This window comes from Geotrypetes seraphini, chromosome 13 (assembly GCF_902459505.1).
Source record: "Geotrypetes seraphini chromosome 13, aGeoSer1.1, whole genome shotgun sequence".
Lineage (NCBI taxonomy): Eukaryota > Metazoa > Chordata > Amphibia > Gymnophiona > Dermophiidae > Geotrypetes > Geotrypetes seraphini.
Window position 1 is genome coordinate 72,717,020 of NC_047096.1, and position 16,058 is coordinate 72,733,077.

Consider the following 16,058-nt stretch of genomic DNA (forward strand, 5'->3'; position numbering starts at 1 on the left):
TCAAAAAAAAAAAAAAAGATTTAATTTACATCCACTTTTTCAGTTTCTACTAAACCCACAGGGGTAGAACTATGTCACTTCTTTTCCAAGGAAATATATTGAGTTCTAGTTATTGGTGGCAAAGATTCCATTGGTATTAAAAAATCTCTTTCAAATATTTCCGGACCATTTCTACCCCAGGAATTAGTGGAGACTTAGGAAAATTCAACATATCTTGTATTCTTTGTCGATACATTATGAAATTTTTTTTTTTTAATTTTAAAAAGCTGGCTTAGTAGAAACATTGAGAAATGACTCCTGTATAAAAATGCTGATGCTGTTGTTTACTAACAATAATTGATACTACTAACTGAGATGTGTTGTTGGTTCACTCTGTTATATTTACTCCATGCACTGCAAAACTTTTAATATTTTATGGTTTTGTTTTAAATATTGCGTATCTACATTTGTGTTGGACATTTATGCAGACTTTAAAAGCCGAGTATGACATGGCCAATTGATGATTTGTATACTAAGGATGATAAGCCACAATTCATTCCACAACTTAGTTTATAGTAAGATATAGGGAGGGGGAGGAGATTCTGTAACAATGTAACCCACCTTGAGCACAGAAAGGGGTGGGTTATAAATTTTTTACTATTAATAACAACAACAACATAGCATGACAAAGTATAACTCCTACAAGTTAACTGTCACCCTACCCAGATCTGCTGCCACAGGATTTGCATCAGCCATGGGAACAATCAATGAGAGGTCTTCAACCAACAGCTAGTACTTAATCCTAAAGACGAGAAACCTGGATTTTAAAACATGGAGCTGGAAACTAGGATAACGGGCCAGGGCCACAGAGTCACAAAATCTTGCATTGTTCAAGCCACACCAGAAAAATCAACACAAAACACCCTCTTTCTAGGCCACTCGCTAAAGGATTTATGGAGCTTCGGTAAAACAACTGCGATCCCAAGACCCCTCCACGGCGGGCCGGCGTCTCAAACGCCCCGCTCCGTGTCCTACCTTCAAGTTCGTCTTTCCGATCCCCAACAGCAAATTCATACAACCCGCCCGCGACCAACGCCAGGCCTTCCCTCCTCTGGCAGCCACGCCCCTCGGTTATAACTTCCTGTTTCCGGGAGGCGGCCAAGGCAAAGTAGCGGCGCTAGAGGGGGCGGGGCGAGCTCGAGGGACGGTTTGAAGAAGCTGGGAGACGTCAGACTGACAGGGGTTGGGAGCCCAGTAGCACTAGACCCGGGGCTGTTGTGCTACGTGTGGGTTGTACATGCGTCCGTCCCCCCCCCCCCGGTCCACGATCTGCTTGCTTGCTTTGCAGAAAGGGAATTATAATAATTTTATAAAGATCTGGGGGTTCATTGGAAAGATATTGTAACGAGTAGACATCATTTTCCTTGGATAAATATATGTACCCATCGGGGGGAGGGGGAATGTTTGGAAATTTTACTATATAATATGATTATAATATGTTTATTTGTAATAATTGAGGAAGGGTGGGTAGGGTTATAATTTTTATGATGGTATGAGAAAGAATTTCAAGTGTTGTATTGAAATTACTAATGATATATTCCTGTACACTTGTTGTAAGATTTAAAATGAATAAAGAATTTAAAAAAAAATTCTTCTCTTCTTATCCAGAGCCTGCAGTTTGCCGTGCCTAGTAAAACACACCTGACCGTGCCCCCTTGTGATCTGTATGCACTTGGGTTTTTGATGTGCAATGTGCATATCACAGCTTTGAAAAAGAGAAACTTAAAGAGTGTGGGGCTCATTTTCAAAGCACTTAGACACAGCGCACACAACCCTTGCAGAGGGAATCCACTTTTTTTTTTTTTTTTGTAAATCTTTATTGATTTTTAAACTTTGATAGTGCAATACAAATGGTAAAGCATACAAACTGCATAAAAACATACTATTAATTATACAATTATTACATTAAACAATCATTTTCCATATGATATGATATCAATATTATAATGAAATAATTTAACTCCTCAAATTACAGATACGTGCGATGGAACTCACTAGCCTGCTATTATATGTCTCTTGACCTTAGTCTCCTTTTCTCTTGATTGTGGAGTTGTATTCCACATCTTATGCTGTTTGACTTGTACACCTCTTTGATTTGCTAGAAGAAAGGTGGAATATGAAATAAACATAACAGAACTTAAATATGTTTGGGGCAGATGCAGAAGGGGTGATAAATACAAAGGAGGAAGAAGATCAGAGCTAATGTAGGAGCTGTGGGAGAAGGAGCAGCTAGGTAGATTAGTTGGTTTGAAATGTCTTTGCCAATTGTTAAATTAGGTATACATTAAAGTTGTAATATATTTCCTTTATTAGCTCATATAAATCAAATATATAATGCCTGCCTAATTCATTGCGTCCATGGTTTTACCAATGAACTAGGGCATTTGCACATCTAATAAGTGACAGAATAGCAAAAAGGGAACTCCAACAGATGAATAAATCAAAACAATAAAATGATCAACACACTGGAGTTGGTAAACCATCACCTTTCTCTTGCCACTTGCAGGACACAGACCGTATAAGTGTGTCCTGCATCGGCCTTCATTCCCCCCCCTGCTGGATTTGGGATACAGACCATACAAACCTGTCCAGCTTTGGCCTCTGTTCCCTCAGGCTGGATTTGGCCACTCTTCTTTGTCTCTCCCCAAATGCACAATACAGATCTTTCAAGTCTGTTCGGCATGAGCCAAAGTAACACCTCAGTAGCCATGCTGCGCTTCTATCTTACATACGAACATAAGAATTGCCATACTGGGACAGACCAAAGGTCAATCAAACCCAGTATCCTGTTTCCAACAGTGGCCAACCCAGGTCACAGGTATCTGGCAAGACCCCAAGGAGTAAAACAGATTTTTATGCTGATTCTCCTAGGAATAATCAGTGGGTTTTCCCAAGCCATCTCAATAATGGCTTGTGGACTTTTGTTTTAGGAAATTATCCAAACCTTTTTAAACCCTGCTAAGCTAACTGCTTTCACCATATTTTCTGGCAATGAATTTCAGAGTTTAATTATATATTGAGAGAATATTTTCTACTACTTAAGGCTCATTTTACTAAGGTGCGCTAGGGTTTTAAAGCGTGAAATAATCACACACACAAGACCTTAACGCTGGCATTAGTTCTAGAAGCATAGCACGTGGTAATGTCCTGCATGCGCTAAAAACGCTAGCGCACCTTGGTAAAAGGAGCCCTTAGTTTTCCATTGGCTATCTTCTTTCCACCAGGTTTCAGAGATGCCTGTTATATCCATCTTTTCATTTAGTGCAATCTATTCTAACTCTCCTATTTTGTTTCTTAGGCTTCTGGCATTTGCATACAGACATTTCAAACAATAATTGTCATATCTATTTACAATTTGATTAGCAGTTGGCACGGATAATTTGCAATCGTTAAAATTAGCTTGCTCTGTATTTAAGGAAACCTGGTCTACTGTGGCCTGTATTGCAACCTCACTTTTGGGATGCTCTGTCTTCCCATTTATGGTGATATCTTTTAAAGATACCTTGTTCCAAACTAAGCTCTTTTGAGCAACTGTTGGCCTTCCCAAGTTTCTAGTTTAAAAGCTGCTCTATCTCCTTTTGAAATGTTGATGCCAGTAGCCTGGTTCTACCCTGGTTAAGGTGGAGCCCATCTTTGAGAAATAGGCTCCCTCTTACCCAGAAGTCACCCAGTTCCTAGCAAATCTAAAACCCTCCTTCCCTGCACCATTGCCTCATCCATGCATTGAGACTCCGGAGCTCTGTCAGTCTCTTGGGTCCTGCACACGGAACAGAGAGCACTTCTGAAAATGCTACCCTGGAGGTTCTGGATTTTAACTTCCTACCTAAGAGCCTAAATCTGGCTTCCAGAACCTCCCTACTACATTTCCCTGTCATTGGTACCCACATTTACCAAAGTCAGCAACAAAGAGAACACTAACAAATTCCACAGAAAAACAAGGGAAAGCCAAAAACCTAGCAGCAATTCTAGTTTATCGCAGCATTTTTCTGTGATCACATTGGTTTACCCATATTGTGCCAGGTGGCTGGAACCTTGTAAGATTTTCTGCAAGCAACCTCAGTTTTGCTTGATTTTATGTCATTTGGCGCCATCTATTTTTCACCCCTGAGGAAAGCCTCTGTGGCTGAAACACGGACCATGTTGGGGTCCAGTATATGTTTTATTTCAAAGGACTTTACATGCCTGCCACGTTTTGTTTTATTTATATGTATACTTGTGCAAATTTTAAATGAAATTTAACATTTGTCTACACAGTGGTTTGACCAGTGCCCCTTCCCCACTTCTTTTTCTGTTCCTAAAGCCAAAAACAAAACTATGGATGCAAGGTTCCTGATGTCAAAAGTTTATTGTAATAGTTCTTCACAAATAGTCCAAATGGTGCAGATTATATCAATCCTTGCAACACACATCAATGAACTGTGCTAAGCACCCACATTTACCAAGACAGCAGGCCCCCAGCACTGTCTAAAATCTTATCTAGGTGGCGCATGAGGTCTGCCACCTTCACACCAGGCAAGCAAGTGACCAAGCGAGCCTTATGTCCACCACCCACCCACCTATCTACATGCCTAATGATCAAATCTCCTAATGTAACAGCTGTCCTAACCCTTCCCTCCTGGGCAAAAGCCCCAGAAAACACATCCTCGGTGCCAGAGGATATTGAATCCCCTGATGGGCAGGTTCTGGCTACAGGATTACTTCCTACTTCACCAGGGTGATGCTCTCCTTTAAGAAGACCTCCCTCTTCCAAGGCAGCACAAAGGCTGCCAGGCTGGAGGTGGGTCTTCTCTACAAAATCCTAATAGGTCTCTGTCTGCATGTATTTCTCTGTCTCCCTCAGCTCCTCCAAGTCTTCTCTAGCGCCTAGAGATCAAACCTGTTCCCTGAGTGTAGGGAAAAAGAACCCGATGTTCAGATACAAAATGGGGGGATCATTGCTAGGGGTGAGCAACCTTGAAAGAGATCTGGGGGTGATGGTGGACTCAACATTGAAAGCATCGGCACAGTGTGCAACAGCCTCAAAGAAAGCAAACAGAATGCTGGGTATCATTAAAAAGGGTATCACAAAAGGAAGTCATCATTCCGCTGTATCGTGCAATGGTGCGTCCACATCTGGAGTACTGTGTCCAGTACTGGTCGCCGTACCTCAAGAAGGACATGGCAGTACTTGAGGGGGTCCAGAGAAGAGCGATTAAACTGATAAAAGGTATGGAAAACTTTTCATACGCTGACAGGTTGAAAATGCTGGGGCTGTTCTCCCTGGAAAAGCGGAGACATGATAGAAACCTTCAAAATCCTGAGGGGCATAGAGAAGGTAGACAGGGACAGATTCTTCAGACTGTGGGGAACCACAAGTACAAGGGGTCACTCGGAGAAACTGAGAGGGGACAGGTTTAGAACAAATGCTAGGAAGTTCTTTTTTACCCAGAGGGTGGTTGACACATGGAACGCGCTTCTGGAGGTTGTGATAGGCCAGAGCACATTACAGGGGTTCAAGGAAGGTTTAGATAGGTTCCTAAAGGATAAGGGGATTGAGGGGTACAGATAGAAGTAGAGGTAGGTTAGAGAAATGGTCAGGAACCACTTCACAGGTCATAGACCTGATGGACCGCTGGGCGTGATGGACCTCTGGTCTGACCCAGTGGAGACAACTTCTTATGTTCTTAAGCTCTTTGCAGCGAACACACAAGCATCCCCTGTGTCTATCCCATGCAATTTTTAAATTCATTCACAGTTTTAGAATCTACCACCTCTCTTAGAAGGGCGTTCATGCAGCCACCACCCTCTGTAAAAAAAAATAAAAATAAAAAAATTCCTGTATAATTTTATATTAGTTATTTTACAATGTAAAACATACTTCACATGGGGGGAAAAATAATAAAATTACCCTTATGTGTGCAGAGGTGGAGTGAAACGTTCTCTGTTCCTATTTCTTTGACTAACAGTGATACCTGTGGAAGCAGCAATATTATGTATCAGTTTTACTAATGCACAATTAATGTTACTAGATGACTCAAGTACAGTAGTATGCAAGAACTTTACAAATGCTGTAATTATATGGGCACAACTGAGTAGAAACTACAGTAAGTGAAACAGATATGGTCAGAAATATACATTAATTATACAAGTTGGCCGGAGTAAGGTTTGTTTTATAGTATTTTTTTATGTGCAGAATGTTAAATATTACAGTAAAAGTTAACAGTCCCCCATGCATAAAAACAAAATACCAAGTTCATAATACCCAAGTCTACAACCCTTGCATTATGCATTTCCCTTACATTTCTTGCATGTTTTGCTGCTGCAAAGTACTGACTTTATAATCACCAACTTTGTTTTAGCTGCACTGTCACTACAAAACATTAATTGGTAAATTGGATATTAAGTACTATTTCTAAACACTCTCTCCTAGTCTGCAGACTTGACTTCCCTCCTACCAGACTTCCTCTGTATGAAGAACCGATTCGTGCCCTCTTCCCTTACACCCCTATTGTAAAATCAGTCTACTGCACTTTTCACTGGAATCCTGACGTTCCATATCCTCTTCACTGAGACCTTGAGACTTAATTTCCGCCCCGCTTTGAAACACCTGACTTCCGCCCCGCTGAACTTTTCCTGATCATGCGTTGTGAAGTCGACCGATGGTGCGCGAAAGTGACCTCATTATGTGTTAGGACCTCCTTTTTCAAGATGGCGGCGCCCTGCGAAGAGCCGGTAGCCTTCGCAAGCTGGCTGGATGGGCGGTTAGAGGCGCTGGGTATTGACCGGGACGTGTATAACGCTTACATTCAGGGAGTGCTGCGAGAGGAAGAAAGCGAGGACGAGAAGCTGGACGCGCTGCAGAGCATCTTGGCCGCCTTCCTGGTGAGGGATCTGGAGAAGTTGAGCAGGCTACTTGCCAGATTTGTTGTACTCTGGTACCTGTTGTATACATGTCAGAACGATAATTTCAGCAATGCACTAAAATGGTTTTGGTTATTCGGTATCAGAGGTGCCTACCCCATGTTTTTCAGGTCAGGATTATAACTGTACTTTCTTCGGGTAATTCCCACTTCTTTATTGTGTCCAGGTAATAGAGCTAACTTTGTTGAGTTTACTGTCCTTATTCATTATGGATTTTATGGTTGGATCTACTTTCCAAGAGCCTTACTTTTCATCGTCAGAGCAGATATAAGGGTGATGAATAACCTAGAAAACCTTCAGCCTTAACTGCCCCACCCACTTAGTTTCACAGTTAAATTTCACAGAAATGATCTTCACAGAAACCTATAAAACATAGGTATGTGCTGATGTTTTTTTCAGTCTGTGTGGCTATTAAGACCTGCTATGTTTTGACTGCAACCACCTTTGCTGCTCCTAAAAGTTGCTATTCTAGTTGACTGTCTGGTCATGCCTAATGATAGTGCTGGACTGGCCCTCCCTATTGTATGCATTAATTCTGATTTTCCTAAGAACTACAGCTTTACACACCCATGCATGCTGGGGGGGGAATGAAACATTAACTGAATCAGCATGTCTTGAAAAACATGGAAAGTATATAACAACAGAGGCAAGAGAGACGTCTGAACCAATATTCAAAACACTATACATATATTTATATACTAGTCTTATAGCCCGTTACATTAACGGGTGCTAGAATATATGTGTGTGTGTGTCTTTATTTTTTTTTTCTCTCTCCTTAGCCACTTTCTGTATTTCTGTCTTTCTTTCTTTCTTTTTTATTTTCCTTGGCTGTCCACCACCACCACCCCTTGCCTGCTCCCCCTGTCCATTCTCCCTTCTTTTTACCTCCCCTGTGTCCTCCACTACCCCATCACTGCATCACAGCAGCAGCTCTTCTCTCTTTGTTTTACCTCCTCCCCTGTCCATCATCACCTCCTTCCTACTTCCCCTGTCCAGCAGTAGGCTTGCCTTCATTTTTCTGTCCCCCCTGTCCATCAGCACCTCTTTCCCTGTCCATCAACCCCTTTTTCCTGCTCCCCCTGCCCAGCAGTACGCCTCCCTTCCTTTTACTGCCCCTCCATTTCCCTGTATGCAGCATTTCCCTCCCACCCCACTTCCCTGTGCAGCATTTTCCTCCCCCCCATACCTTTCTCCTTACCTCCGTGCCCTACCATTCTCTCCCCCTCTGCTCCCTTTCCTCCTTCAACTTCATCGGGCGGCAGCAGCATTTATAATTAATTGCTGTTGCCGGCTTCAGGTCTTCCTCTGGTGGGTCCTGTCTTCATGAAAACATGAAGTAGGCAGGACCCGCCAGAGAGGAAGGCCTGAAGCCGGCAACAGCAGCGAATTTTAAACGCTGCTGCTGCCCGAAGAAGCCAGGCCTTAACCACAAAGCTGGGGGGGGGGGGGGTGGAGGGTTTTAAAAGGTACAGTGGCGGCGGTGGTGGGGTGGGGGTTGAAAAGCCATCGGCCGTGAAGTATGCCGCCTGCATACTTCATGGCTGACGGCTTTTCGGGAGTTTAAAAACTTGCCTGTTTTATTTTTAAATGCAGTCCGGGCTTGGCCGCTGCGGCCGACATCCGCTGCGGGCCGCTGACATCCACCGCAGCCGACATCCGCCTCGGGCCGCCGCGGCCGACATCCGCCTCGGGGGGGAGGGAGAGAGAGAGCTTCGCGCGTATGCGCACTCCTACCTGCGGTGCTCTACAGCGCACGGAAAACAGAACACGCAGATGGAGTGCGCATGCGCGGCTAGCGTTTTATTATATTAGTTATAAAGCATAAAAGTCTTAGGTCTTTAAAAAGACCATCTGAAGTCCCAGATGAATGGGATCCTAGGAAAGTCCCAACCAGGATCTGGGTTTCGGCAAACAAAGTTCCTTTCCTCAGGGGACAACGTATGCGTAATCCTCTATGTTCTGCTTAAGAACGTGTCAGCGTATCAAAACTGATAGACGCTGACACATTCTTAAGTAAGACATAGAGCATTGTGTCTCAACTGTGTGCCAGGGCACACTAGTTTGCCTCCTGAGATTCCAAAAAAGGCGCCTGCCAGCTGACTTCCCTACGCGTACGCTGCCCGATTTGCTGAAGGCCTGCATGTTTCCCCTTTCTCTCTAGCGTCCTCCGGCTTCCCCCCTGGCCTCACCATTAAAGCTAATTATAGCAGCCTGCAGAGGATCGCTGATAGGTAAAATAATTTTATTTTCAATATAGTGATTGAAATGTGTCAGTTTTGAGAATTTATATCTGCTGTGTATATTGTGTGTATATGAAAAACGAATGGAAAAAATTGCATTACAATTAGTAAAGGGGATGGGATCTGGGGCAGGCCTAGGGAGGTCTGTGGTTGGGGTACTTAGTTGATATTTGTTAGACTTAGGGGGTACTTAGCTTGCAGTAGTTGAGAAACACTGCTGTAGGCAATCAGCTGGTGCCAGTGCCTCTCCTCTCTGCCCTCTTCCCTGCTGGCACCCCGTACTGGCCTCTCAGGGCCAATCTGGAGGGCCTCTGCACATGCGCAGACGTCGACATGATGATGTCACACATACGTGTAATGTCATCACAGTAACATCCGCGCACTTCTGGGTGCCTCAAGCCGTGGCCATTACCTTTTGTGTGCCACGGCTTGAGAAAGTTTGAGAGACACTGACATAGAGGATTACGCATACGTTATCCCATGAGGAAGGCAACTGTGTTTGCCGAAACCTGGATCCTGGCTAAGATCCCATTCATCTGGGACTTCAGATGGTCTTTTTAAAGACCTAGGACTTTTATGCTTTCTATATATATAGTGTTTTGAATAAATGTGACTATCGGTTGGTTCAGACATCTCTCGGCTCCCTTCCTTGTTCCTTGAAAAACATGGAAACAATTTGCAGTCACTTGGGTAGAATTGGGTTACATAGAAATAAAGAAAAATGAAAGAAGATACAGGCCATATAGCCTATCCATACATGCCATTTACTCTCCCTTAGAGATCCTATGTACTAGTACCAAGCTGCTTTAAATTCAGATATAATTTTCATCTCCACTGGGAGGCCATTGCACAAATTCAAAACCCTTTCTGTGAAGAAGTACAGTCCATTCTCTTTATTTATGCGTTTCTAATTTGTGATTTCACTTATCTGTAGGGATACCAAACATCCGGATTTCCCCTGATGGCTTTTCAAAACCCAGCACTTTGTCCGGGTTTTGAAAAGCCTCCTGAAATTGTGTCGAGCAGAGAGGAAGGTCGCGCCTGCGCAGACTTCCTCCCTGCCTGACAAGAGCAGGCAGCGGGGCTAGGGCTGGACTGGACTGGGGGAGGGGTTAGGGCAGAACTGGGCCGGCCTGGGGGGTGGGTCTAGGTGTCCAGATTTTCCAGTTGGAAAATCTGGCAACCCTACTTATCTGCGGTTGCACGTCATCCAGGGACAAGAAAACATGAAACTCTGGGGTCCTTTTATCAAGCCATGCTAGCGGGGTTAGCGCGTCGGACATTTCATTACGCGCTAACTCTTGCGGCAAGCAAAAAAATTAACACTTGGTCAATGGAGGCGTTAGCGACTAGTGCGTCAGGTAGCATCTAGTGGTTTCCTTTGCCATTTATCAGAGCCATCATGTAAAAAAATTCTATTTCTTATCCTTTCCTTCATCAGGAAGAAGATTCTTTGGAAATGGCTTGCAAGGAGATTGTGGCTAAGTGGTATGATACTATGAAAACAGCTGGATCCAAAGGGAAACAAGAAGGTAGAGCAGTGATTGCATGGCCTTAGAAATCATGAACTATTGCTAGTTCTCTTCATTGCCAATGTAGGTGGCACACTGTCAGTTTGTCTTAGCAAACACCAACCACCCATTAAAGGCATGCAAGAAAGGATACAGGAAAAACTTTTTAAAATATTGGGATGGGAAGACCTACATAGGTCTGATTTATAGAACTATAGAAAGGTTGAGTTAAATTAACTCTGCATCTCCTAGATGAAATTCAGGCAATTGCCAATATGATCGAGAAACAGGCCCAGATTGTGGTGAAGCCAAAGGAAGTTTCAGAGGAAGAGAAGCAAAGGAGAGCTGCTGTATTGGCACAATATGCCAATGTGACAGATGAAGAAGAATATCCTTTCCTTACTGCGTCTTGCCTAGAGGTTCGTCAGATAGTAGGGGGTGTTGCATGCTACAGTGTATACATTTGTATGGAAAATTCTGTTTTTATTATTCAAGATTTGGCTTTTTCTAGCTCAGCCCTTTCCCCTGTGGAATTCATCAATCTGGGTGGGTCTGTTTGAGGCATTTCTGAATAATGTTCTTTCCTGTACTAGGTATTGATGATATTAAATGAGTATGCTGGATTTATTAGCTTCACAATATTGGGCCTAATAGCAGGATTGCCATGTTAAGGGCTATGAAGTTAGCTAGGGAGGTGGGCTAATTAATCTCCATCAGTGGTAATGTTTAAGAATAAATTTGGCTTCCTTACTTCATAGATAATATAAAATGATTCAAAGGTAACAAACAGAACTCAATATACTACGAAGATATTGCTATAGCACCAACAGGGAAGATTTAAGGTTTGTCCAGACTCAAGTGATTTGGAGATCAGGAATGCCTCAATTGTTCTATAGAACATGTTGGCTCTGCATTGCTTCTTTTTTTTTTGGTTTAAAATGTTTTTATTATGAAGAAGCATACAGACAAACAATGGAAATACAACCGAACAATAATCAAGTACAATGTGAAAAAAGGTACACAATGCAAAGGCATAAAGGCCAGGAAGGAAGGGTAGAGGAGAGAGGAACTGGACCATCCAGGCACTCAAAATGAACGACAAGCCCCCCCCTCAAAACTCCCCAATATCAGCCAGTACCCGCAAGGCCCAAAACCCACAAAACAACCTTGAAGAAGAACCAGTCTGGCCGCATACCTCCCTCTTTTCTCTCAGAGTGCATTGCTTCTTAACACCTTTCTTGGATAGGGTAGATGAGTATAGTGATTCAGCCATGTGATTCTTGATTTTAACTTTGAAAAGTTCAGTCTTCCTTGATTCTGAACACTGGAGAGGATGAAGACACAGGAACTACGGCTGCAATTTCAGCTTTCAACTCCAATAACTGTATCCTTTGCTGTGGTGTTTATTTCAATGCATTTATCCTTTTATTGTAATAAGCTATTTTCCAGTACAATAGGGATGGTATGCTGAACCATAGGGTCAGCCATCTGTGCTCGCAAGCATACTGCAGAAGATGTCAACTACAGCTTTTTAATTCCTCCTCCTTCTCCATGGTCTCTGTGGCCCCCCTTTAATTCTTCCTTTTGCAGGTGAGCATGAAAATGTCTTTCTGGTCTGTTCCAGTTATTTCTTTCTTGTTTTGAGGTACCTTTTTCGTTTTTTTGCTTTTGTTCGTGTTTTTTTAATGCAGCTTCAAAGGACTGTTTAGCCTGCTTGGAGAGGAGCAAACATTTAGGCCTGGATGCATTAAACATAATCGCTAATATCAACTGGATCGCTGTTGGCCAATTCTCTGGCTGACTGTGGAAGAGCGATCGATGTTCCAAAAAGATTTCATGCAAAATGATTCGCGGAGAGGTTCGTCATAATCTCTGTCTCTCTTGTCCGATTGATCAGTATGAGAGTGACTCTCACACATGCGCAAAGCTGGCAAAGGGAATTCCGAGCAGCTGAGAGGCAGGGGAAGCCCCAAAAGCAGCCTCCTGCCATTCAGCTGTTTGGTTAAATGAAAAAATTCTTCCTATATTGTATAGTATATTAGGAAATCATTGGAAATAATTATAAATAATTAAATATAAATTTTGTGATGGGTCCTCAGTTTTCACAACTCGATTATCAGGCCCAGCCTGTAACGTCGAGTTGAGAGTTATATTAACCCAAACGGGTTATTCAACTATAAAACATCCCTGGACCCAATTTCATAGTGAATGAAGTGCAAAATCACACTGTCTAATATACTACTGTGTAATATATTATTGCTACTAAGTCCAAAAATCAAAGGCAGAGTGGATTCCTTCTGCAGCAGCATGCGGCTATAGGGAAATAACTACTGTCTAGATTACAGGGGTGGCCAACTCTGGTCCTCGAGGGCCAGAATCCAGTTGGGTTTTCAGGATTTCCACAATAAATATGCATGAGATAGATTTGCATCTCAAGGAGGCAGTGCATGCAAATCCATCTCATACATATTCATTATGGATATCCTGAAAACCTGATCTTGCTCCGGCTCTCGAGGATTGGAGTTACCTACCCCTGGTATAGTGTATGTAATAAAGTAAAAGCAGATTTTTTTAAACAGGCTTGGGCTGCTAGTCCTTGTATGTTTTCAGTGATCCCCACAGAACTGCCACCAAAGTGATGTAATGTTCTTCATGTAGGATAGAGCAGGCATGCTTTTTTTATATTTTCCTCTCAATTTAACTTCAGCCCTGTTTAAAAATACAAACTTAGAAGATATAGTGAATGCTAGGAAGTTGGAAAGAGATGCCTTACGTGAAGGAGCCCAAAGAAAGAAAGAGCAGGATAAGCTCCAACGAGAAAAAGACAAGCTGGCCAAGCAGGAAAGGAAAGAAAAAGAGAAGAAACGGACACAAAAAGGAGAGCGGAAACGATAAAAAGCTCTGATGTCTTAAGACTTTTTTTGTTTAAAGGTTTGAATGTGATGCATATTATGTATATATAAAAAAAGGAATTCAGAAAATTGGCTAGATCACATTTTTCTACATAGAATACTACAGTAATTTTATGCAGTGTGTGATGTGGCGAGTTAGTTTTGAACCAAAGATCTGCATTGATTCCAGTAATTAATTGGCTATTAATCTGAATTAGGTAATGATACAGAAGTAATATATTCCTGTCTGTCCCCATGACCTGCAGTGAGGTGTCTGTTTTGCCCTTCTATTAAACAAAAGGTCAGCATTCATGGGAATTGGTGGTTTACAATTGTGCTACAGCTAGGCAACAGCAATCACTCTGTAAGGATGAGCCCCCACTAAAAATGTAAGGTTTGGGAGGGGTGATGTTGAAGCAAACAAGCCCCCAATGATATAATGTGGCGACCTTATAATCTGAAAGGTCCTGGATTCAATACCCTCATAGAAGGTTCAGTAGGAAGTGAAATTAATGACAAGGACAGCCAAGAGTGATTGCATAAAGAATATAATGTGCAGAAATAGGCTTAATATTACAGAAAGGCAATGTTTAGAGAGATACCTCAAGCATATAATGGGTTACAAATGTACAGAAATAGAAATAAACTTTACAAATAGACTGCTTGTGTGTGTGTGAGAGGGAAAGGACTGTTTACCTGCATTAATGTGTCTGGGTAAGTGAAAGGCTGTGTCTGTGAGAAGACAAGGAGATGAGCCAAAGTCCAGAGGAAAGAGAAAGAACAAGGATTTCACCTCATTTATAAGTTTGAGACTTGTTCTAAAAATAGAAACTATTGATGTTAAGCACCCCTATCTTTTGTAAACTGTTTGAAATAAAGGTGAATAAGGTGTGTGGGGCGGAGGGACTGGAGTTGCTGTTAATTTCCAGCATCACTCTAGACAATAGTTTCTGATTAACCATGCAGCTGGGGCTACTGTTCATCTTAAGCACCAGACATTATCGCATCTTCGCACCTCAGGGTTGTACCAGTCTTTTGTTACTTTTAAGCACTGATGTAATTTAGGCATTCTGAGGCTGATGGTCTATTTGCACTGACATCACCCAAGATCAGATATGAATGATATAATCTCCTATAGGCCTTTGCTGACATTGGTAAGGCCAACAGAAAATGCCGACAGCTAGCAATGTAAGGCTGGGCTGACACACTCCATCTTTGCATTTATGATCTACTGTATATCTATAATAAAATGCTAAGCGCGCAAGTGCACTTTTACCCCGTGTTCCGAGTCCTGATCTGTCGGGATGTGGCCACAAGAATGCGCATGCGCGCTTACCACGCATCTTTCTCTTCACAGCAGGTAACACGCCGCAATTCCCTCCCCCCCGGCGCCAACCCTACCCAGCACACCCGAAACCACCGTTGACCCTCCCAGTCGCACCTCCCACCGCGAGAGGCACACAAACCTCCCGGCTCCAGCAGCTCCAGGTACAGTAAACACGCTGCTTCACGTCCTTCTGGCCTGATTTCCTCTGCTGCGTCCCTGATGACATCATCAGAGATGTGGCAGAGGAAATTAGGGCAGTAGAATGCCCGAAGCAGCGTGTTTACTGTGCCTCAGATGTTGCTGGAGCCGGGAGGTTTGTCAGACGTCTAGCGGTGGGAGTCATCTGGGAGCCAATGGGGGTTTCGGGTGTGCCAGGTAGGGTCAGCGCCAGGGGAGGTTACATGGAAACATGGGAAGGAGGCAGGCAGGCTGGCTTTTGGGGTGGGGGGGGGTTTTACATGGAAATATGCTGCTCAGAGGGATGGGAAGAAGGCATGCAGGCTGGCTTTAGGGGGGTGGAGTTTTTTTAATGGAAATATGCTCCTCAGGGGGATGGGAGGCAGGCAGACAGGCTTGCATGGGGGTGGGGGACAAAGTCTGGAAGATAGTGATGGGGACACGGGAAGGGGGCACTAAGGACACAGTACACAGGCACTGGGGCACTAAGGACATGGGAAGGAGGCACTGGGCATTATGGACAGGAAGGAGGTACTGGGGGCACTAAGGATGTAGGAAGGGGTACTAAGGACATGGGAAGGAGGCACTGAGAGCACTAAGGACATAGGAAGAGACACAGACAGAAAAATGACAGACAGGCAGCGTCCAAGGAGAGAGACAAAGAAAAAAAAACCCCAGACATCTACTCTAGCACCCGTTAATGTAACGGGCTTAAAGACTAGTATAGGAATAATGGTCACACACCCCCTCCCCCACTGTTATCCATTTTTGTTTGTTGTGGTTACAATACAAAAACCCTGTTCATTAATACATACGTCTGTTGAATCCTTTGCTGTTTGGGCCTCTGATAATAGCTGAACTGTTTGTAAAGGAGTTCAACCTGCATGAACAGGCGGAAACAAATCTTTGGACGATCTCTTACTTCATAGATTTCCCCACAGCTGGGTGATGACAGTGGTAGTTTGAAAACAAA

At 43.2% G+C, this 16,058-nt stretch overlaps 2 protein-coding genes across 6 annotated transcripts in view; one reads left to right on the forward strand and one right to left on the reverse strand.

Annotated features, from left to right (window-relative positions):
* Positions 1-6,564, reverse strand: part of DBF4B (DBF4 zinc finger B) — a 65,605-nt gene extending 59,041 nt beyond the window's left edge. For 2 of the 4 annotated variants that reach the window (XM_033919138.1, XM_033919137.1), the window contains exon 1: positions 702-1,008. In XM_033919138.1, coding sequence (XP_033775029.1) covers positions 702-735 — 34 coding nt within the window. In that variant the 5' untranslated portion in view covers positions 736-1,008. The other 2 variants (XM_033919140.1, XM_033919139.1) reach the window with 2 other exon arrangements.
* Positions 6,565-6,687: 123 nt separating this feature from the next.
* Positions 6,688-13,671, forward strand: CCDC43 (coiled-coil domain containing 43). Of its 2 annotated transcripts, none has more exons than XM_033917320.1 (5): positions 6,688-6,900; positions 10,621-10,711; positions 10,943-11,109; positions 11,996-12,074; positions 13,398-13,671. In XM_033917320.1, exons 1-5 carry the CDS (start codon positions 6,727-6,729, stop codon positions 13,583-13,585), a joined length of 699 nt encoding a protein of 232 aa, XP_033773211.1. In that variant the 5' UTR covers positions 6,688-6,726; the 3' UTR covers positions 13,586-13,671. The 2 variants fall into 2 exon arrangements, with proteins under 2 accessions (XP_033773211.1, XP_033773212.1); XM_033917321.1 differs by having other exon boundaries at positions 6,694-6,900; positions 10,943-11,078; positions 12,016-12,074.
* The last annotated feature ends 2,387 nt before the right edge of the window (positions 13,672-16,058 follow it).